Below are 23,413 nucleotides of genomic sequence, written 5' to 3'. Positions count from 1 at the left end.
TTTTGTATATTATTTGAAATAGGTTGTTAAAGAATATAAAATTTCATATCATAATCACATTATACTGTATATCAAGTCATTATATTAATTTATTTAGGTAAATTTGATTAAATAATAAAGACTAGATATATAGTATATTCAGAAACGTTACGTGGATCGAGGTACAAACAGAGCAGAAGAATCGTAAAGAATGGAGGAAGGAAAGTGTAACGTTAAACTCAGATTCATATATACCTGAAGGAGAAATTGAGCAAAGCATTTAATCGTATTCAATAGTGCTAAAAATCCTAAAATCACAATATCTTCCACCTCATATCCTCAACGCACGAGGTTGACTGACCACCTGTCTCAAAGCCTTCTTTTTAGTTGGTGATCTACCTTTGATAACCAGTTTAGATTTGGAACTTTGTCTATATTGAATGAGTAGCCTGTTAGCTGGGCATGACCTTTCTGCGCATAGCGGACTTACAGGTTTAAACAATTTTCTTGATCCTGACTTTCCGATGGTGCAAATGTATTCTTCTTGTCTTGACCATCTTGGAATACTTTCATGTTCCTCTTTTCCTTCTTGTTCCCGCCAGATCTTTTGGTCATTAGTTTTACGCCACCATTCGAAGTTGTCACTGTGGTCGAATTGGTATTTCTCATTTGCAAGGGTACAGCTGAATTAGGCATTGGTGGGACTTCGTGTTTGTTATAACCCAAACCTATGATCTTTTCAGGTCCATCCGAATTCCTTCTTCTACCCCATCCTAAAGCTTGTCTCCTAACAGTTGAAGTTACTCTATTCCGTTTTGGTTTGTTCTCCTTGTTATCAGATTCGAGGAGTTTCTTCACTCCGAAATGGTCAGGCACAACGAGAGGTGAAATGTCATTTGGCTTGGATCCTTTGTTCCAGCAGAATGTACTTATTGAGTTCAGCTCAAGACTAGGCGCAACGGAGGTGGGTGGGTTGGAGCTAAATACTGGTTTGCAAGGTTGATGGAATGTCGAAGGAGCTGACGGAGCTTCTGGAACGTCATCAGGGAAGGGAAAAGCAAAAGCGAATGCTGAACTAGCTGAAATAGTTGACGACGTCGAGCCTTTCTTCTGATACTTGGTCGTTAAAGAAGTTTTAGGCTTTTGGACATCTGAAGGTGGTTTAGGCAACGGCAGACCGTATGGAGAACACAGTGCTCTTGAATCGCTCAAAGAGGATTTTCTTCGGTGAGCTACTTGACTTCGGCCCAATGGTATTTGATCAAGAGGTTTATATGCTTGGCTTGATTGTGCTAGGAATGCTGCTATTTCAGCTGGTGTAGTAGGCATTTTCCAATCTATCCAAAGTAACTTCAGTCAGTCCTCACACTACCAGTCTGATGAGTGAAAAGGACTTACCCTCCAAAGCATGGTTGCTCTCCTCACTATCCATCCAGCAATTCTTCGTCTTTCTAAATTCGTCAACAGCTTCTCTCTCCCATTCGACCCAATTTCTGACCGATCTCATCCTGTCGACGTCTTCACTTCCATCCAAGTCATCAACTCCCACTATCGTAGGCTCTCGAGAAACGATACTGTTCGGTGGAGGACTATTCTTAGCTCGTAGTGTAGCCATAGAAGGCATCTCGTGGATTGTCGGTTCTACTTTGACCCCTGCCGATGACTTTTGCCTGTAATGACCTGCTCCATTTGATCTGATCCTCTGGCCTAACGTAACGGATGCAGCGTTAGTGTCAAGGGAGAGGCGACTTGAAGTCTCTGATGCGGAAGGTGAGGTGAGACCGGGAGTCTCAAGCGGCGGTTCGGTCAGGACCAGTTGAGCTGGTCGTCTTCGATTAGGTTTCGTCGGTCGTGATATTGATGAGCCAAGCATTTGTCGACCAGAAGCGGAGTTTGGTTTCATCTTTCCTAAAGGAGCTGTGACATATGGTTCGTCAGTTCCGGATCTTTTTGACATGTAGGATATTGGCTCACTCATGTTAGATACGTCCTCTCCATTCGCTTGTAGACAAGCTTGGACCTCCTTTGCCATAGCTTTTACCGGAGTAACCACATTTTTCATATACATTTGAACATTGTGGAAGGTATCGTCCGGGTTAGAAACACTGGTAGCAGTACTGACAGTTGAGACAGGTCTGAGGCCTTTGAGGAAGAAGTCTTTTTGGTTTGAACTTTGTTCTGGCCCAAAAAGCGAATCCCCGTCAAACGATGATCGATTGTACGAGGTGTCAGAATCGCATATGGAATCGCTTGACTGCTGGAACCTGTCGAAAAGCGAATCATCGATCTTGGAATGAGTACCGTCAAACAAGCTATCCCATGAGGAGTTCCGTTGGTGCTGTTGACTATAGCTGGAAGATCGGTTGGTCGAAGGAATAGGACCAGCATCTGGTGGTGAGCCCGTGATAGAGGTTAATTGGACACCACCGTCGAGCTGGAACATCCTATCTCCTAAACCAGGTCTGATAAGCTGAGACGTGGAGAAGTTTGACGCAGTTGTCGATATGGAAGAAGAGTTTCTTCGATGAGCTGCCCAATCTGGTCTTCCGAAACTGCTTTCGCTCGAGGCATTGCGACGGTGTCTGCTGATATAACCATAGGATGTTCTTCGACCGTTAAGGAGGCTGACTGGCGGACCGACTGGGAAATTTTGTCCGATAATCTCACTCAAAGACTCGACAGAGACGATTGACGAGTTCCTTCGGTGATGATGACGCCTCCTGGTAGAAGGCCTTGGTTTCCCGGCAGCTTGACAACTGACCGAACTCGAGATAGAGTCTTGAGATGTTGCTCTTCGAGGAGGCGAACTTTCGGAAACTTCTTCGATGGTCTCAGTTATGGAGTGGTGACGAGTGTGAGCGGCATTTTGGCTATTTGTGAAATTGACTTCAAAGTAATTTGTATATTCTCTCTCGGTACCAGTACCGATAACCGATCCGATGCTTGACATAGTGGCGATACTAACCCCAGATTCACCTCTTTTGTGACCTCTTTTAGCCTTGTTTGGCACCGCATCTTGTGGGACCGATAGAACAGGTTCAGGTGCGCCGAATGAAGCGTGGCTGACCTGATGTCGAGGCATCGTAGCTACATGCTGTTGGAATGCGAATTGACCTTTGAAGGGTTCTCGTCTCACTGGGGAAGTCTTGGCGATACCAACTACGTGATCAATCACGGCTGTATCTTCGAAAGTCTCGTCATCGCCATATTCACCCTCATCGTCTTCGTCTTCGGAATCATCGTGCAGTGACGTACTGTCAGATGGCTTTGAAATATGGAAAGATGGGACAATTTCGGAAGTTGGAGTGATATTCGAAGCAGCTTCCGGGAGAGGAGGTACTGGTGGTATTGAGGAGAAAAACAATGGGTTACTGTTGACTTTCTTCAACGCTTCGACGAAAGAAGCTCGTTGATTCCCCAGGTCGAGAGAAGCATATTCGCTGGTAAAGTCGAATGAATTGCGTCGGTCATTGTCAGCTACGGACAGCATATCGTCGATGTCTTCCGCAATGTGGTCCTGCTGCTCGCGGGAAATGGAAGCAGGAGTGACGCCAGGTTCGCTCGTGTCGGGGACCGGAGGCAAAGAAAGAGCAGGCGGTGCTCGACCAGGGCGACGAGCGGCGATTCTGTTCTCCGGGGGAGGAGCAGGGAGTCCAAGAGATGTCGTTTTGATGGGCGAAGGTGCATCTTCGAGGGCTTCGAATGTGACACCAATGAGGGCTTTGAGATCCGCTGGTACATCCGATGCAAGACTACATTTTGTAGACTGATTCCGATCTTCGACAATAGTTGGGCCCATAGTCTGACCCATACCGACCTTTTCGTCGGTGACCCTGCCAGTGACGAAATCTTCGACCGGGATGGAAGGCTTTCCGTGTCTCGGCGGTACAGGTGAAGGCGGCGAGAAGACATTTCGTATGCCTTTTCGTACCAAGCTTTCTCGTGGTGGAGATATGTTCTTATGATTGGCAGCAGCTTGAGCGCGGTGCAGTGCGAGTTTGAGAGGGCTGACATTGACACAAGGTGGTCTGAGCGAGCTCCCACTAGCTTTGCTGGTCAACATTACCGATCTCACCCGTCGGACAGGTGTTGGGCTACCGTTGAAGGAGGTTTTAGATTCCATACGGCGGATCGTGGGACTAGCGCTTGATGCGGGAGAGAAATCAAGGCATGAGACGAGAGTGAAAAGTTTGTCGGTAGCGGAAGCTACTCGTCGCAAGCTCGCTAGGAAGAATTGGATCAGCTGTGATCGCTGTTTCGCAAATTGATAACTTACGATCTCTTCGAAGTGGTTCTTGTTTTTGCCCCACCTCATCAACAACACTGAATCGGCTGGTGAAGTTGTCGGAAGGGACGATTGCGTCTTCGAAGGGTTTGACCGCTTCTTCGATTTCCTCCGACAGGGGTCGTAGCGCGGGTTCGGTGGCGATTCTTGGCGGGGAGAAACCAATTCGGTGTGCTCTACGTGGCGAAGAAGGTTTGATGCGATCGAAGCTCTTCTTGATGGCGAGGCCAAAGAGCCCGGTGAGACTCTTCCTCTTCGGTAATCGCGCTGGGCCCATCAGAGCCTCGATAGCACGGCACGGGTCTTCATCTGATGGTCTGATTACGCTTGTCCCTACTACACTTTCCCAGACTCCGCCATTACCCGAACTGACGGGATACTTCGATGGAGTGGTGTTTAGCGAGCTGTGGAATTCGTCAAACGTCGAACGCTTAGCAGTATAGGAGAAGGAATTCGTCGATGGAGAAGCAGAGTCCAAAGCTTGGGCAAGATCTGCGGACGGTGCCGATATATGTAGAACCGGTGGTCGCTGTCTTCTGGAGGCTCTCATAGAGCTGACGTTGGATCTGATAGTAGCGGCAGCGTACTTGTCATCGATGTGGGCAGCGAGGGATCCAGTAGGTTGAATGACTATGGTAGAAACGGATTAGCGGAAATGGTTGGGGATATTGCCAAACTCACGAGTTGGTTGGGACCACGGTTCTCTATTTGTTAAAGTCGGTGTTCCGATAGCAGAGTCTGCTGATTTCTGCTTTTTGGATTTATTTCTACCAAGTAAACCCCATACTCGAGACTTGGTCTTTTCTTTCTTGAGGGTCTTGATAGGCTGTTCTTCCGCTTCGACGGGAGATTCATTCAGCCGGGAAAGAGGAGCAGCCGTTGTAGAGCCAAGGAATATCCCGAGAGATGCTGATCTTGGAAGAAGATCGACCAACTGCGCTGGGCCAGGTTGTCCGGATGCTCTACGCTGATCAGTGGTGGGCATCGGTATTGATTGTCGCAGTCTAGGTCTTTTCGTCAGCTGTAGCTTTGTTGTATATATTTAGCGATCAACTCACCTTTCTACAGGTTCACTCGAATGATGTACATCACTTGAAACAGTTTTGTACGACATAGCCTTATTTGAGGAGTCACTTGTTCGTCGGTCAAGAGCTATACTTTTGGCTGAAGGGGTCTGAGCAGTATGTCTGTGAACGTGATCCACTACCTCGGCGCCTTCTGCACTTCGGACAAAGGGGTCATCGCCCATTGATGGTCGAGAAGTGATGATAGGCTGTACAGGTGGTCTCAATGATCCATAGTTAGATTGATTTGACTTGGTGGAAGTTGGTCGATTTAGCTTTTTCAACATGCTTGGGTTGTCTTTCGGAGGTACAACAGGAGCGTATGCTGCCTTCTCGTGAATCGGAGAGGTGGCTCGAGGTTGACTGATATTGTTGTGATGATTAGTCCAGCCGAAGAGATCTGCTAAGGCCTTTCGAGGTTTTTTGTTTTTCTCCTTCTTATCGCCGGACACAGTCGGTATGGAGCTGTTGATTTCTGTGATCGGTTTGGCAGAGATGATTTGTGTCGACCGGAATTTGGGCGATGTATCAATATGAATTCGGAAGCTTGCTTTGCTTAATTTCTTCTTGATTGGTGTTTTCTCCTTGTTGAATAATACCGATGGAATTTTCTTTAGAAAACCGTTGCTGGTTTTGCTGAAGCTTGATGGTGGGGCGAGGCTGGGCTCAGGCTGAAGGTAGTGGGAATGCCTGAAGTGATTGTGATTGTTTGGCGAGAAGAAAGAAGAATGTGTCATGATGTAAGATCGTTATATACTCGTTGCAAAAGAAGTCGCGTAACTGGTGAAACGGGAGGTGAGTTTGGAGCACGGTGTGTATGTGTCAGAAAGGCGATGTAAGGGAATGAGCTTGGTGTCGTGACTGATTTTCTATTCGTAAAGTTCGTAAAGTATCGTTACAGGCAAAGAAACTGAATTGAATATACTATTGCTTCATCGAGAATATTCGTCTCTGAGGACGTTGTCGTCAACGTTGAAGCTTGAATATAACAAGAGATGGGATCGTCAAAGTAAGGAAGACGATGTTCGTGGAATGGTTCGTTAAAGTTGTTTGGCGATTGTGGAGCTGTTTTAGCACCACGTTGAATGATATTCTACGCTGTGCTGAATAAAGGGTTGAGTTGATCTCGAGGAGTGTGAATTGATTTTATCGTGTTGGAATGTTGGAAGGTGGCATTGACGGTGCGAGATATGGATAGGAGTCGAAGAAGTTGTGTATGTGTATTTTGTGTGTCGAATATGTGACAACTAATGTTTATTCGATATTGGGGAAGAGAGGAGTGGTGATATCGTGTCGTTGATGATGATAGTATATTCTATTTGAGACAGACCAGCTACAAGCGACTTAGTCCGGGCTATTCAAGAAGGTTCGTTACAGAGTATAAGCTCGTAGAATCGTTAGTTCGTCAATCATGAAAGAATCGTTAATATCGTAAGAAAACGTAATGGAAACGAAGAGGAAGAAAAAGAGGATAAACAAGGAAAGGTGGGTTATCCTCTCAGTGTATTTGCATAATGAGCTGTGTTTTCAGTGGTGGTTCTACAGTATAGAGTACAGGTGATCAGTGCGGTTGACTGACAACTAACAAACAAACGAGATTAAACGCACAGACTCTTTCATCCAACGTTATAAACATCTTCTAACACAGTTTTAGGCCGTGAGCTTGGTTCTACATCTTAATTACATCTTTCGACTTTTCGCTCTTCCTTAGCATTTTCGCAATTGTTACTAACGTCTTCGTACTCTCGACGGTCAAGATAAACACCTAAACTCATATTGAGGTTGCTGATCTTAATTTACTCATTATGCATGAGGGAAGGAGCTAATTGTTGATATACCCTAGAGTCTAATCCTCTCCTTCCGTAGTCAAGTATCAAGCTAGACCTTCATGATATCGAGGCGTTTGCATAGAAACCTCACGATCTCTGTCTGATGCGAGGACTCAATCCGATCATGACCATTCTTGGGAAACTACTTGGGAAACTATCAACCGAGATGTGGTCGTTGAAACAATGCTTCGCGTTCTAAAGACGTGTAAGAGCACTTATCCAAGGTAAGGTGAACGGGCGGTGATACCCGCTTTTCTATTTTCAGTCTGAATCAGGAGATTCAGGTACAAAAGGAGATTCCCGAAGAATCGAAATGATCACCCTACTACCAGTACCAGTACCTCGGGGGCCGAGCAATAAAAACAATAAATCAATCGAAGTCTAAAAAGTGACCGCATGCAAACTTTTGAGATCGAGACCATTTTGAACACTCTTATCAAGCTTACAAACCCCCACCTAGTGATTCGGACATCTACCTTCTCGTAAAACGCCTTGCTCGACGCTTATTCATCCTGCACAACGCACGTTGGACAGAGCTTGTAATCAGTCACGCTTGTTCATCGTCATACTATAATCGATCTTTGCCATTTAGACCGTATCGGCTTTCTCCGAGGTAACAACCCCTAATCGTGCTATTTTTTTCGCCTCTTAAAGACTTGGACCGTACGGATAACGATCTTTCCCCCTTTTCACAATCAACTTCAAATCCTTAACTAGCAAATTTATATCGTCTGATCAGACGAAGCATTGGAGAAAGTTTCCTTTGTCTTCGAGAAAACATAGAGAGAAGATCTTCCGACAAAGAAGTGACTCAGATATAACTCTCTTTTCGGTCACCCGAGACCGCCGGGCGTATCTTACATACTCCTCGATTTAATTATAGATCGACCATCAATCGCTTTGCCCTTCTCAGCAAACAGTATCACAGCTTCCTTTCCGATTTTCTTTAAACACTAATTGCGCCAGGATGTCGCCGTCTACGCCTACTGTACGCGACCCTTCCCCATCAACACCCTCAGATGCTGTCGCGCCCTCATCCCATAGTATATCGACTAGAGTCGGAGCCGAAGATGATCAGGAGCTCAGGAAGAAGATTTCTCAAGCAAATACGATTGATGAGAAGATAGGGGACCCATCATCGAAGGAATACGATGAGAGAGGAATACATGAAATTGAAGAGGAAGGTCAGAAGAGAAAAGTTATGGTTGTAATGGAACAGCGGACTGGTAAAGAGATTTTAAAAGATGTTGGTGGCGGACCATATACTCAACCACGATGGTGAGTAATTTCTCCCACCTCTTCCACGATTGTACTGTCTTCGTACTGATACTTTTCGTCACTTAGGCGACACTCTTTACCTTTCGTCAAGCCCAAACACCCTCCTCCGCCACCGCCTCTGTCTTTGGATGATGCAAAAGTTACACCAGAAGTCACAGCAAATTTCTTCGACAAATTATTTTTCAATTGGATCAGTCCTATGATGGCACTTGGTTCTGCTAGACCACTTCAGGAGACCGATCTGTGGAAGATGGATGACGCTCGATCCGCGAAAGGATTAGCTGAAAAACTTCGTATATCCTACGCAGACCGAACGAAAAAGGCAAACGAATATAATGCAAGATTATCAGATCCAAATACGCCTTTACCTTTTTCCAAACGAATGACATATCCTCTTATGCCTAATCGACAGAAACGAGAGAAAGAATATCGTGAGAAACATGGGAAGAAACATGCTTCTTTAGCTTTAGCTCTAAACGATGTTTTCGGATGGTACTTCATGTCCGCCGGAGTGATCAAACTGTTCGGTGATGTTTGTCAAGCCGTCACCCCCTTACTTATACGGTCTTTGATCAAGTGGTCGACGAATTGGCAGCTTGCTGAAGTTACTGGTCAGCCAAAACCTAAGATAGGTAATGGTGTTGGTATGGCTATTGGTCTGCTACTTCTTCTGGTCACTTCGTCCTTGAGTATTCATCACTACTTTGTCCGTGAGTACTATTTCCTGTAGTCGAATGATCGGATATATCACTGACAAATATTGCAGGATCAATGGGAGTCGGGGTAATGTCACGAGCTGCACTCATTTCCGGTATCTATCAACAAGCATTACTGTTCACGCAAAAGTCGAGAGGTGAAATACCGAATGGTAAACTTGTGAACCACATCTCCACAGATACTAGTAGAATCGACTTTGCCGCTGGTTTCGCTCACATCATTTGGACCGCTCCTATCCAGATGATCGTGATTATCATCATATTATTGGTACAAATCGGTTACTCCGCTTTACCTGGTATCGCTTTCCTCCTCATCATGACACCTCTTCAAGTCATGTTTATGAAAAACCTCTTCTTGATACGTAAAAAGGCTATGAGGTGGACCGATAAAAGAGCCAAGTTACTTCAAGAGATGTTAGGTGGGATGAGAATTGTCAAATATATGGCGTGGGAAACACCGTTCCTCAATAAAGTTCATCAAATAAGAGGAATGGAGATCAAGTACATTCGATCACTGTTGGTATTCCGATCTGGTATGATGGCTTTCGCCATGTCCCTACCCACCTTGGCGGCAATTCTATCATTTATCACATACAGTGCTACGTCTCACAACCTTCAAGCGGCAACGATATTCACTGTAATCACGCTTTTCCAACTCATGCGTATGCCCCTGATGATGTGGCCCATGACTCTGTCAGCCGTAGCAGATGCTGTGAACGCTCTTGGAAGATTGGAAGCTGTCTTTGATGCCGAATTGATCACCGAGACACTCAAGATCGATCGATCTCAAGAGGAAGCTGTTATTGTTGAACACGCTTCGTTCACCTGGGACGCAGCGCCCATTGAAGATGACGATGGAATGATGAAGAAACTCCAAGGCAGATACGGTAAGACCCTCGGTGGACCCGCTGTATCTGGACAAAAAGGAACCGCTGAAAAGACCAAGGCGGACAAGCCCAAGAAGAAGAAGCGAATGTTTTGGAACAAGAAAACCAAGAAGATAACTGCTGTCGACGAAATCGAAGCCGAGATGGCTTCCGGTGGCCCTCACGATGCTGAAGCAGGTGCGCAAGCTGTCGGTCAAGGTGCTCCATTCGAAGTCGCTGCAATGAATGAGAAAAACGAAGACGGTTCACATGTCCCCGAACAAAAGATCTTCCAACTTCACGACATCGATCTTGCTATTCCCAAGGGTTCCTTGACTGCTATTGTCGGTGCTATTGGGTCGGGTAAATCTAGTTTATTACAAGGTCTCATGGGCGAAATGCGAAAAACAGAAGGAAAGGTCACATTCTCCGGATCCACCTCGCTCTGTGCGCAAAGTCCTTGGATTCAGAACGCTACGGTCAGAGAAAACATCTTATTTGGTCAACCTTGGAATGAAGAGCGATATTGGGCTGCTATAAGGGATGCCTGTCTCGAACCTGATTTAGAACTTCTCGAAGATGGTGATGGAACGGAAATTGGTGAAAAGGGTATCAATCTTTCTGGAGGTCAAAAGCAACGTGTCAACATTGCACGAGCTATCTACTTTAACTCTGATATTATTGCTCTCGATGATCCCTTATCCGCTTTAGATGCTGGTGTTGGTAAAGCACTCTTCTTCAACGCTATAATCGGTGCACTCAACAGCAAGACACGAATTCTTGTCACTCATGCTTTACATTTCTTGCCATACGTGGATAACATCATAATGATGGAAGATGGTCATATCGGAGAGATGGGTACTTTCAACGAATTGAAAGCGCGTAACGGCGCTTTTGCTAGATTGATCAGAGAATTTGGTAACGAAGAACAACACGATGTAGCTCTTGAGACTGAGGCAGAAGCTATGAACTCCTCAGGGCCCACACATACATACGATCGAACTAAGATGGTAGCGAAAGGAACCGCTCATACTCTCATGCAGGCCGAAGAAAGAAACACCGGAGCACTGAAGAAAGGCACTTATCTCCAATATCTCAAAGCTGGTAATGGTGTATTCATGGTTCCCATCTTGCTGGTGGCTATTTCTTTCGCGCAAGCTACGTATGTGATCACCTCATATTGGCTAGTATGGTGGCAAGAGTACAAATGGGATTACGGCAATGGATTCTACATGGGTATTTATGCTGGTCTCGGTATAATGACAGCTATCACCATGTTCTTCCAAGGTTTCTCAAACGCCTTAATCAACTACTTCGCCTCGGTCAAGATTCACAAGAACGCCATCACTCGAGTCATGTTTGCTCCTCAATCTTTCTTCGACACTACGCCTCTCGGTCGAATCATGAATAGATTTTCCAAAGATACAGATACAATCGACAATACACTTTCAGATGCCATGCGTATGGCTATTGGAACTTTGTCGAATATCGTCGGCGCTACGATTTTACTTGCTATTGTCGAACCGTATTTCCTCATTGCCATGGCTGTAGTTTCTTTGCTTTACGTTCACAATGCCGCTTTCTACCGACGATCTTCAAGGGAATTCAAGCGAATTGACTCAATTTTACGATCCTCACTTTATTCACATTTCTCGGAATCACTTTCCGGAGTCGCAACCATCCGATCATACGGAGAATCCGACCGATTTTTTAGAGATAACGTTTATCGAATGGACGTTGAAAATCGAGCATATTACCTTACCATCATCAATCAACGATGGTTGGGTTTGAGATTGGACTTCTTAGGTTCATTACTTTCATTCTCTGTTGCAATCATCGTAGTTTGTTCGCATAAAGTTTCCGCAGCTTCTGGTGGTTTGGGATTATCAACCATAATCACTGTCCAACAATCCTTCTCATGGCTCGTCCGACAAATTGCCGAAGTCGAGAATGATATGGTAGGTGCTGAACGAATTATGCACTACGCAAATGAGTTGGATCAAGAAGCACCTCATCAAATCAAGGAAGTCCAACCACCACCTACATGGCCTGATGAAGGTAAAATTGAATTCAATAACGTCAAGATGCGATATAGAGATGAACTTCCAGATGTACTCAAGGGATTGACTTTGAACGTAGGTGCAAATGAAAAAATCGGTGTAGTTGGACGAACAGGTGCAGGTAAATCATCAATTATGGTTGCTCTTTTCCGAATGGCCGAACTTTCAGGTGGTTCAATCAAGATTGATGGAATTGACGTATCGAAAATTGGATTAAATGATTTACGATCTGGAATTTCAATTATTCCTCAAGATCCATTATTATTTAGTGGTACACTCAGATCAAACATTGATCCATTTAACACTAAAAACGATATTGAATTATATGACACATTAAGAAGAGCTCATTTAATTTCAAATACACCTAGACCATCAACTTCTAATAGACTTTCAATGTCGAACAATGAATCAAATTCAAAAAGATTTAGTTTAGATACACTTATAGAAGAAGAAGGTGGAAATTTATCAGTTGGAGAAAGATCATTAGTTTCTTTAGCAAGAGCTTTAGTAAGAAATACAAAAGTTTTGATCCTAGATGAAGCAACAGCTTCAGTTGATGTTGAAACAGATTCAAAAATTCAACAAACAATTAGAAATGAATTTAAAGATAAAACTTTATTATGTATTGCACATAGATTAAAAACTATCTTAAGTTATGATAGAATTTTAGTTATGGCTGATGGAAAAGTTGAAGAATTTGATACACCTGAAAATTTATTTTTGAAAAATGGTATTTTCACTGAAATGTGTGGTAAAGCTAGTTTATCTTTAGGTGATATAAGAGTGAGTAAAAATTCTTTACTTTCTAATCATATTATGATTAATACTGATATTTCATAATTTAGGCTGCTGCTGCTTTACGATTCTAAGAATTTTACATTTAGGATGTTGAGAAATGTTTTTAATTATTATACATCACGGAATGATATTACGGACGGACGAATCCTAAATGATATTAAATATGTATTATACTTATAATTTGATAAGATGCATTTAGTATTGATGTATCAAAAACAAGGTTGCGATAGGTGTACTACCGAGAAATGTACATTGTATTTTGACGAAGCATGATTGACAAGAAAGTTCCAACAAGTCAGCTGAAGAAGCCATCCCATGTTTATTGTCGGAAACGTTATTACATGTTCCCTTTGGTATACAAATCAGAAACATGATGGGTTGGTATCTGGTAAATGCATAGTCCTGTTTCAACCTTCAATTGCTTCAGTAGGTTAGCTAATCCTGGCGTGGAGGAAGGATATTCGGAAGTAGAATACCGGAACATTTGCGTAACTTTTCCAACACATGACGTCATTCGTATATTTCGCTAGCTCTCCAAATCAGGTACGATATGAGACTTTTTGGCAATTCTTACTTTCCTCCATGGGGCCAGAGTGAGTATTGATGATTCTCCTCATTACGACTTTAAAAACATATGCATGTTGATGACAGGTGACTAGCCGTAAATTCCGGATATAGTATTAGGGATCGATCAATGTATACCGGTGGGATGATAGTCGAAGAATGTATTCAACCTTCTTCTGTTGAATTTTCTTCTCCATACTTACTGATCATCATTCATCACACGAGCACTCAAGCACCAAAGTGAATGATATTCATCATGAGATCTGTAGTGTTTCTGAGCTCAATTCTATTAAGCCTGAATCAAGCTCAAGCTCAAAATATAACTCAAACTTCTTCAATTTCATTCTCTGCTACTCCCATTTCCACCACCGTACCTTCCGCGACCGTTGCTCTTGATACACCTGTACCAGGTCAAGGAGATTATCCACCTATTCAATGTGAGTTTAAAATATTATCTGAATTATCAATACTGATAAGAACAAATAATAGATTTATGTGAGAATGGATCAAATACAACTTATTGTGCGGGAGTAGTAAGTTATCGCATTATTATATCAGATATCTCAAAGTTGATTCACGATCACTCATATATCTTCGTTTAGCTCTTACAAGATGTTCAGCTAGCTGGTATCTTCCCAGATTCCAAAGTGAGTTGAGAGTTTATTATCTCGCTCCTATTCCCGTTGATTTTAATTAATTATTTATTGATTATTCTTTGTTTCACACTAAAAGACCTTCGTCGATAAGGTAAGACTTGAAACCCCTCTGCTACTGTAATGGTACTGACTTCTGGAATCGAAATGATAGCCGACAAACGGGACTTTGAACGATACACTGGCTGCTTTCAATGCACTTGGCTCGAATCTGACTATTGGTACGGTTGAGACTTTTGTAGAGGGTAATTTCGTGAGTTTTCGTACATATAGTAACCTTATAGGTATTGGTTAGACATTGTGCTCGGCGGAAAGGTTTCAACAAGAGAAAAGAAATGGGCTAATACAAAAGCTTTTGACATATAGAAAGGCGAAGGACTTGATCTCGAACAAATTCCTATCGAGGGGTTCGTGCAAAGTCCAGCTATCCTCGATAACATCTCTGATCCAATATACAAAGCTTGGACAAGTATCGTGAACTCATATTGGACTTTACTTATTCGGTGCGTCATGTACAAATAGACAATCTTGAGGCTAATTCGAAGACTGTTCTATATAGAGAGACTAATGAATCCTCGATCTGTAATGGCTCATGTGATTCCAGTTTGATTCCACTTAATCATACCGTCGTAGTTCCTGGAGGAAGATATCGAGAAATATATTATTGGGATTCAAGGGTGAGACAATTTATATATTGTGTACTAATCTCGACTAAGGGAATGCTGATGTACAATTTGACACTACAGTGGATCATCGAGGGTTTACTCAAATCTGAATTGTATACCTACGCTTGGAATCTCTTACAGAATATGATGGACTTTATCGAAGTACGCCCAAATTCCATTTGACAGGGTCGCATAACACTGAATAGATGTGCGAGTAGATCTATGGTTATATCCCCAATGGCGGAAGAAAATACTATATCAACCGATCACAACCTCCTGTTTTCATTCAGGTAGGCTAGTTGTTAGGCACGAGCCTCGAGATACCTGCTGACAAGGAACCCGATAGATGCTCGATGCTTATATCAAAGTCACTAGCAATACTACCATCCTAGACAGGGCTCTACCTCTTGCCTCTGTGGGTATTGCGAGGTAATTCTGCTGTGCAGTGCTGATGCTTATGTATAGGCCGAGCTGGAATGGTGGGCCAATAATCGAACTTTCAACTATACTTCGCCATACACTAATCAGACAGTCCTCGTGGCGCATTACGCCGTGAACAACAGCGCCCCTCGACCAGAAGTAAGTCAAAAGTTATCTTACCCTTGTTGATCAGATCAACCGATCGGCTGTCACCTTGCTAACGACTTTCTTAGGGGTATGTTGAAGATTACGAGACAGTTACAGGTACTTCCCCAGCTTTGAACGACAGTGCCAAAGCGGAGCTGTACTCTGAGCTGGCTACAGGAGCGGAGAGTGGATGGGATTACTCTTCGAGATGGTGTAAACAACCCCTACTCAATGCAACTGATAACAACCCAGCTTTGAGAACGCTGAATGTGAAGGCAATCATCCCAGTGGACCTCTTGAGTCTGTTATCCGGTGATCATACTTTGGTGAGAAAGAATCGGCAGTCCAACCTCGGTTGATTTGTGAAACTGATGAACGTCTAGCTTGCCAACCTCTACGACCTATATGCCAACGCTACAGGCGGAGCGAGCCCTGGAAGCAACTCTACCTCTTCATCTGGCAACTCAACAGATATTGTGCAGAACAACTCCACGGGAACCAGCTCTACAGGCAACAGCTCTTCCAGTACGAGTTCGAGTCCGGCTTTCTATCATAGACAACAAGCTCAATTATTCTCCGATGCAATTTTAGACTTATGTTGGGATCCCGCAAAGGTGAGTGTATATCATGTGAGAAGCTCGGTTCAAATTACGCTGATGCGCTCAACACCTGAAGTCATGGTTCTATGACTTCAATACTACTTCCAACACTCGATCAGATGTTTACACCCCAGCTGGTGCTTGGCCATTATGGCAAAACATCACCCCAAGCGAGCTGACGAATAATGAGACGGCAGCTTTGCAATTTGTCTCAGGAGCTAGATTCTTACTTGGCAAGTACTCTGGCATACCAAGTGTAGCTAGTCTTCTAGCTACTGGCTTGAATTGGGTAAGTCATCTAGCTGCACAAGTGGTAGCTTCGTGTAGCTGAACCTTTTCTGCGTAGGACTTCCCTAATTCTTGGCCACCTCACCTTCGTAAGTCTTGTGACCCACCCGCATACCCCTAAGTATCGCTTACAGTGCCTGTAGATACCACAATTAAAGCCTTCGAGACCTTGGGTCGTCTCTACCCCAATGCCTCTACTCTATCCAACCTTACTGTACCTTATGCCCAGGTGGCACCAGGACAACTTGGTGTGGAGGAAGCAGACTTACAGCCTCAACCAGCCAGTACGATCGGCAATGTCTCTTTACAGACACAAGAAGCAGCGAACAAGCCTTGGCCGCTCGCTTTGAGTATCGAGTACGCCAACAGATACCTTGGAGCAGCTTTCTGTTCGTGGTATTCAACTGGAGGAGCTATCGAAGGATTGCTTACTCAATTACCCTTGAGCGAATTAAATGCTACTGGTACCTATACTGCTGGGCAATCTGGTGAGTCCCATTGATTCGCAATTGTACGAAATAGCGGCTGATGCGCATAAACAGGTGTCATGTTCGAAAAAGTCAGTTTGGCTTTCTCTTGAAGATTCGCTTTCGTTGCTCGGACAACCCTTTGCTGACGCTTTGTACACGGACAGTTTAATGCAACAGATACCGATGCCGCTGGAGGAGGAGGTAAGCGGGGCTTATTTGCACTGGCTCTGACTTCCAGCTGAACGCTGACGTACAAATGGGTGCAATAGGTGAATATACAGTTCAAGTAGGATTCGGCTGGACGAATGGAGTTGGTGAGTTGAGATACATTACTTCGCTGCTCTCAAGATCCATCATTCTGACATGTCCTGTAATGCCGGCAATCTAGTTCTCTGGGCAGCTGGAGAATATGGTCAATATCTCCCAACACCCACTTGCCCAATGATCCCGATCATCGAAGTCAGCGGTAATGGCAATTCGTCGGTATATTCCAATGGAACAACAGTAAACGGTACGGGTGCGATTGGAAATGGAACTAGTGGAAACGCTACTTCCAGTCTCCTTTTCGCTGGTTATAGAATCCCGAGAGAAGAATGAGGAAGTATGGTGACAGCAATTTGAATTGACGAAGACAGTTCTTATTGTTACTGACTGTGCACGGACAATTTTTCCTTCAAAAGTATTAGGCGATTGTAAATCTTCGTGTTGTGGGCGAAAATATAGTTCTCGTAGCCATTATAATTTTCTATACTCTGTAACAATGCAATAAACAGAGATCAAGTGCTTGAATGCGTATCTCAATTTCGAAATAGTTGCATGATCAATCACCTGATTACTTCGTAAACTTCTCCTGAACCTTTCCAACCTTGATCATCTGATTTTCTATTCAATATTTGTCCCCAAAATTTCATGATTTCCCACCATTCTTCTTTATTTTCAGGCATTTTTTCTATTCCTTCTTCTTGATTCTGATTTCTTGAAGTAGCATGAATTTCAATAATTTCTTGAAAAACTCTTTTTAAATTCATTATTTGTTTTTTATAAATTTTTGAATTTGAATTATATCTTGTAAAAAAACATAAAGGAGTTTTCAATTTATTATTTTGATTTTGTTCTTCAGATTGAAAAGATAATAATGAACCACAAATTGAAATTATTGAACCAAATCTTTCTTGATTTTCTATTGGATTTTTATTTAAAAATAAACATAATTCAAGTGAAATTGTTGAACCTTGACCAAAACCAAATAAATGAATTTCATTTAATTTCCAACCTCCTAATTCTGTAGAATTTAATTTAATTAATAATGAACGTAATTTCGTTAAATGAATAGTTGGATTTTGATTTTCAGTTGGAATTAAATCAAATTCTGATGTAAATGTTTTATACCATGAAAAAGAAGGTTTATCCATTAATGGAATACTACAAAAATCATTATTCCATCAATCAATTTATTAGTTTTTCCATATATACACAATCAAATTAGGTGTACTCACGGATCTGGAGCTGAAAGTGATAATATTGCTGTAGAAGGTAAGTTCAATTGTTTACCAAGATTGAAAAATGGTATTTTTGAATCGCCTAAAGTTTCGTCCTTCCAAATTAGTCATTCGTACGGTAAATCGAATATAAAATGGTATCATTTCAAAAATGCTTACCTAGTCCATGGAACATTATAAGCAAATTCTTGTCGTGCCCATCCGGTGAAGGGCTATATGAAAAATCCCATGGTGCTAATGATGAAGGTGAGGGTATTGGCTTCTGATTTGACTTTGAAGATGAAGATGAGGACGCAATCGGACGTAAATTGAGAGAGGTCATTGAGTCAAATACAGTATGTTGCTTTCGGTCTCGATGGTACCCGAGGATGACAATTTTTGCGAATGCCCAACCTACATAAAAAGCAAAAGACGAAGTGTAAATCGCTTGAATGCTTCGATTGAGCGAACAAAGTAAATAGGTTATCTTTCCGCCGGAAGCAAAAGCAAATGATTTTAATGTTTTCAAAAATCTAACGTTTTTTCATTGTTGTTGTCTATTTCCTCAGCTTCAACAGTATACATGGGAGTGAATTCTACTCGTTGACTTAATATAGCCTCAGTATATCGAAGCGGAGACCTAAAGTGAACCAGCAACAAATCAGTAAAGTCATTCTCCAACAAATCAGATATTACCCTCAAGCTTGAACACTTGAAATGCTTTTCTGTCCTTATTGTGCGAATAACTTGACCATCGGTGATAGGGAGGATAGTAGTGACAAGTGCTGGTAAGTTCTCCAGGGAGACTTAACCTTGATATGGCTATCAGGTCTATATTTATCGAGAAGTGGAAGAGCAATTATATGCAGATTTGCTGATTACACTTACAACGGATTAGGATATGTCCTACTTGCCCTTACCAATATATAATAGACCGACAAGTGAGTTATGAGATCACCTAATTGGGCGGAGAATATCACATATCATGTAATTGTTTCGATCTTGCTGATACGCCTCGCATAGATTTCAATGAGAACGCATCTGAAGAGGAAAGAGGTAGATGATGTTCTAGGTGGTAAAGAAGCTTGGGCCAATGTGGACAAAATAGATAGTAAGTGACTCTTGAATACACCGGCAGCTCTGTGTTTCAGCTGCCCGCTTCCTGATTCTCCTCTTCTTCCACTACTCCACGTATTGCCTTATTCGATTCAACATTCTCCCTCTTCTTTTACATCCCGCACCTTGCTTCCTTCTCGCCCATTCCCTTCCTCTCTCCGACCTTCGTCTCTTTCCTTTCCCTTCAACATTCTATCTCTCCTCATTCTCGTTATCGAACAACTGGTTGTTGACCTGTTACTTCCAGCCGCCTGCCCGAAATGTGATTTCAGAAAAGCATACTTCCGTCAACTGCAAATTCGATCAGCGGACGAACCTATGACAACCTTTTAGTAAGCTCTACTTGGCTCGTTAGTCTAATTTTCATACGCCTTGCTGATCAAAGTTCATCAACTTTAATAGCAAATGCTGCGAATGTGCACATCAATGGCGAGAAGTGAGTTGCTATCATATCCTGCCTTATCCACGTGGTGTACAGCTAATGATGAGTGATATAGAATTAGGCCCACCTGGAAGATGTTTGTCAGTGCTCGATGTCTATACATTATATAGATTTGGCAATAACGATAATAATGATGCTATGTTGTACAACAATGATACGTCTATATATGATATACAACGATTTTCGACTTATTTTCTGGAGCCGTGTATCAATCTATTCTTCTAATCCAGCTTCTAACAATTCCATGATCCTTTTGACACGATCTTTTCCCTTCTCACCATCATCACCCAACCCAGGTACACCTAGTTCAATCAATATTTGTCTTTGCTTTGAAGCCAGTCCATCTGTAGCTTGAAGACATTGCTGAAGGTAAAATGTACTCAGTGTAGAAGATAGCGTTCTTGCCCATGCCTGTGTAGTATGGATAAATGAGTTCAGAATACTGCATCACTTTAAATGACGGATACACAACATACCTCTTTCTTTTCGAGCGGTACGACTTTCCTGGCTATTTTCGCTCTGAGTATAGTCAATATCAACTAACCTATTTCGCCTGCGGTTCAACACTGGTTAACTTACATCTCCTTTTCAGCTTGTATAGTCTTTTCATGCTCTGCTTTGATTTTCTCCCTTTTAGCCCATAATCGTCTCTCAAGTGCATCTTGTTCCTTCTTCATCTATTTGTATGACCATTAGCTATTCTATAAAATCTAAATTTTTCGGTATAAAAACATACCTTCTTTAGCTCTATTTTGAAATTGTCATCTTCTAATAGCTCAGATAAAATAGGCAAAGCTTTACTAAAACTTATAAAAGCATAACCTTGCTCATTTATCCTTTCAAAAGGTTTAAGCTTTGTTTTAGGTGGAGTAGGCGTATTATTTGCATTTCTTTCCGTAGATTGTTTACCTTTTCTACCAAAATTATCTGCAGAAGTATCACTTTGGGGTCTACTTGAGCTCGAATATTGATTTTGAGGATCATATAAAGGTTTAGATGGACTAGTTATTTCTCCAACTGGACCAAAAGGTTCAATTAACCTTTCTTGTTTCCCGGTTGGTGCACGAGCATTTAAGGAAGATAATAAATCGTCTAATTGTCTTTTTGAAGGTATGTTGGGTTTTGTTGAGGATGTCTGAGCTTGTATAGGCGATCTATGAGATGGTTGCGTAGGATTTTGAGATGAAGTACTGGGTGAAATAGAGGGAGTTGATCCATCTTGAGCAGAACGAAGGAGGGCTAAGAGGGAATTAACAGAACTCGCGCTATTATCCTGTGAGACACACCGTATCAGATCAGCTTCTTTCTATTACGCAGTCATAGCATGAGGATCAACCTCACTGGATAAGTCATATCTCCTAATAGGAGTTCATATTCATCTTCGTCAAAATAAATAAAACAATGAAAACAAATAATTTATTGATGATTCGGCTATTTTATCTCCGGCGGATTTCCAAAAGAGATAGAGATCTACGAATGCATTTGCGTTGGAAATGTTGAAATCTTGACTTTATACATCTTGACGTCTAGATATTCTCCTCGATTCATCGATTCTCGTTATTTGGAGATCATCAATAAGAAGGAATGGCAGACTCTGCTACTGCTTCTGTAGCAGCTTATCCTTCATCGAGTTCGAGTAGTAGTAGTAGTAGTAACAATGGTTTAAAGGCATATCATCATTTAGCTTCTGGTGCTTTATCTGGATTGTCGTCTGCGATCGTACTTCAACCTTTGGATTTACTCAAGACTAGATTACAACAAGGTGGATTTGGAGAAGAGGGAAATCCTACGAAGAGGTAAGATTTCATTCAACCGGGTCATTAGTTGTTCTGCGGCTTGGCGCTGATATTATGGTTAAAGGCGGCGTATACGAGGTGTAGTTCGACAGGTCTTAACAGAAGATGGTGTAAAAGGGTTATGGAGGGGTACGGTACCTACCTTAGTCCGGTGAGTTCTTCTAACATCTGCTGAAGGTCAGCATATTTAGTGCACACCCGTTGACATGAAGATCGGTGGAATTTAAGGAATGTACCAGGTGTAGCAATATATTTCTACTCACTATCTTCCATACGTCATCGTCTATCATCTATACCTTACTTCGCCGTCACAGTCCCTCTCCCCAACATTCAATCCCCTTCCTCTTCTTCACCATCGTCACCTTCGTCGAAATCAACTTCGCGGTCTGCTATAATCAAATTATCATCAGGAGGGAATCTTATGGCTGGAGCTATCGCCAGAACATCCGTCGGTTTCATATTGAGTCCAATCACAGTCATAAAAGCCAGGTTTGAGGTAGGTTCAATGCATCAACTTATCTATGTGTTCAGCATTCCAGTGGTCGGAAAGAGGCATTGCAAATCAAACTAACCATATTCGGATAGTCAAATCGGTATGCAAATTACCATTCAATACCATCAGCACTAGTTTCACTATATCGTACAAATGGAATCAGAGGATTCTTTCAAGGTTTCACAGCTACAGCAGTCAGAGATGCACCTTATGCAGGAATGTATTTGGTATTCTATGAGAAAGGAAAGGAGCTATTAGGAAGGATAACTGGAATACCTAATGCTGCTTTGCATTCTGGTTCAGGTAAATCATATCATCTATCAGATTAGAAGTCGTTGTGAAGGAAAATACTGATACAATCTTGCTCAAAATAGGTGTTATGGCTGCTGTTGCTGCCACACTATTGACTTCTCCAGCGGATGTGATAAAAGTACGTTCCTCTTTAAGTTGAACTTCTTGGCACATCCTCACTGATTTCATTGATCTTCTTTAGACACGGATGCAAGTGAATCCAGCCGAACATCCAAGTCTGCGGAAGGCCGTTATCAAAGTACTACAAGTAAGTGATTACTGCTCAACTACAACTTCCGCTTAGTATGCAGAGACTGAGCGTATCATACGATTTTCGTAGGATCGTGGCCCTATAGGGTTATTCTCCGGTACATCATTACGAATATCAAGAAAAGCAGCTTCTGCTGCAATAGGTTGGACAGTGTATGAAGCTCTTTTGTTGTTCCTAAGAGATAGAGAAGGGAACAACCAAGAACAGTTCAGCAAATTATCATAATTTTCGATTGTTAATATTTAACCCTCACAGCGATTTCCTTTGAAAAGCTACAAAGTCTCAGTAAGATAATCGGAATAATCGTTAATACAACTCTTTAAATGGGATTACAAGGACAAGGATTATTACAATATCAAACAACATGGAAACCATCGGAACTTCTGCATATAACTTGACTTTTATTGTATGGAATGTATCATGCAAAACCCCAACTCATGATGAAATCTACTTGACTTTCTACTTATTGTAGAATTTGATCCGATCGAAGGGAAATATTAGTATCTTACTGACTGTATTCAAAAACTAAATCCTGTGTCTCACTAAAAATGGATATCACTACGATGATTTCAGCTTCCACTCGACATTGTTCAATTTATACATTCATTTCATGTTTTCAATATCTGCGATACTTGAATATTTAGTCTCTCTATCTATTATAACCAAACAAAAAGTATTAACAAAATCAAAGAGAAAAAGGTAATATCAATTGAAAAAAATCGAATGTAAAATTGAATTCTATTAATTAATAAAATTCAAACATTTCTATATTTTACATAGATTATATACAAACAAGCAAGCAAGCAAATAAATCCCTTTTCCTTTCCTATATGTCCTATCCAACT

General features: G+C 42.2%; 7 protein-coding genes across 7 annotated transcripts; 4 read left to right on the top strand and 3 right to left on the bottom strand.

Annotated features, from left to right (window-relative positions):
- Positions 1-310: 310 nt before the first annotated feature.
- On the bottom strand, positions 311-6,065 carry I206_105350 (uncharacterized protein; the record flags this gene model as incomplete). Its single annotated transcript, XM_019155483.1, has 7 exons — positions 311-410; positions 470-1,316; positions 1,378-1,896; positions 1,954-4,203; positions 4,256-4,894; positions 4,946-5,268; positions 5,323-6,065. The coding sequence occupies 7 exons, from the start codon at positions 6,063-6,065 to the stop codon at positions 311-313; spliced, it is 5,421 nt and encodes a 1,806-aa protein (XP_019011637.1).
- A 2,059-nt stretch (positions 6,066-8,124) lies between these two features.
- On the top strand, positions 8,125-12,946 carry I206_105349 (uncharacterized protein; the record flags this gene model as incomplete). The annotated part of the gene is made up of 4 exons (XM_019155484.1): positions 8,125-8,435; positions 8,502-9,145; positions 9,202-12,860; positions 12,923-12,946. 4 exons carry the CDS (start codon positions 8,125-8,127, stop codon positions 12,944-12,946), a joined length of 4,638 nt encoding a protein of 1,545 aa, XP_019011638.1.
- A 749-nt stretch (positions 12,947-13,695) lies between these two features.
- Positions 13,696-17,278, top strand: I206_105348 (uncharacterized protein; the record flags this gene model as incomplete). The annotated part of the gene is made up of 20 exons (XM_070203105.1): positions 13,696-13,876; positions 13,929-13,972; positions 14,042-14,086; positions 14,172-14,186; positions 14,247-14,345; positions 14,459-14,595; positions 14,652-14,769; positions 14,839-14,919; positions 14,976-15,047; positions 15,104-15,172; positions 15,223-15,336; positions 15,411-15,650; positions 15,708-15,938; positions 16,000-16,212; positions 16,270-16,300; positions 16,355-16,699; positions 16,754-16,770; positions 16,846-16,882; positions 16,951-16,995; positions 17,070-17,278. The coding sequence occupies 20 exons, from the start codon at positions 13,696-13,698 to the stop codon at positions 17,276-17,278; spliced, it is 2,343 nt and encodes a 780-aa protein (XP_070059206.1).
- A 227-nt stretch (positions 17,279-17,505) lies between these two features.
- I206_105347 (uncharacterized protein) lies at positions 17,506-18,502 on the bottom strand (the record flags this gene model as incomplete). Its single annotated transcript, XM_019155486.1, has 3 exons — positions 17,506-18,103; positions 18,178-18,262; positions 18,340-18,502. 3 exons carry the CDS (start codon positions 18,500-18,502, stop codon positions 17,506-17,508), a joined length of 846 nt encoding a protein of 281 aa, XP_019011640.1.
- Positions 18,503-18,876: 374 nt separating this feature from the next.
- I206_105346 (uncharacterized protein) lies at positions 18,877-19,778 on the top strand (the record flags this gene model as incomplete). Its single annotated transcript, XM_070203104.1, has 6 exons — positions 18,877-18,947; positions 19,058-19,100; positions 19,183-19,270; positions 19,523-19,607; positions 19,678-19,711; positions 19,773-19,778. The coding sequence occupies 6 exons, from the start codon at positions 18,877-18,879 to the stop codon at positions 19,776-19,778; spliced, it is 327 nt and encodes a 108-aa protein (XP_070059205.1).
- A 152-nt stretch (positions 19,779-19,930) lies between these two features.
- On the bottom strand, positions 19,931-21,070 carry I206_105345 (uncharacterized protein; the record flags this gene model as incomplete). Its single annotated transcript, XM_019155488.1, has 5 exons — positions 19,931-20,128; positions 20,194-20,236; positions 20,297-20,394; positions 20,454-20,990; positions 21,059-21,070. 5 exons carry the CDS (start codon positions 21,068-21,070, stop codon positions 19,931-19,933), a joined length of 888 nt encoding a protein of 295 aa, XP_019011642.1.
- Positions 21,071-21,301: 231 nt separating this feature from the next.
- On the top strand, positions 21,302-22,793 carry I206_105344 (uncharacterized protein; the record flags this gene model as incomplete). The annotated part of the gene is made up of 7 exons (XM_019155489.1): positions 21,302-21,513; positions 21,578-21,664; positions 21,742-22,009; positions 22,099-22,309; positions 22,381-22,436; positions 22,500-22,565; positions 22,638-22,793. 7 exons carry the CDS (start codon positions 21,302-21,304, stop codon positions 22,791-22,793), a joined length of 1,056 nt encoding a protein of 351 aa, XP_019011643.1.
- Positions 22,794-23,413: the final 620 nt, after the last annotated feature.

Source organism: Kwoniella pini, chromosome 7, assembly GCF_000512605.2.
Source record: "Kwoniella pini CBS 10737 chromosome 7, complete sequence".
Classification (NCBI taxonomy): domain Eukaryota; kingdom Fungi; phylum Basidiomycota; class Tremellomycetes; order Tremellales; family Cryptococcaceae; genus Kwoniella; species Kwoniella pini.
The sequence above is the reverse complement of the archived record's forward strand: the minus strand, read 5'-3'. Positions and strand labels throughout refer to the sequence as shown.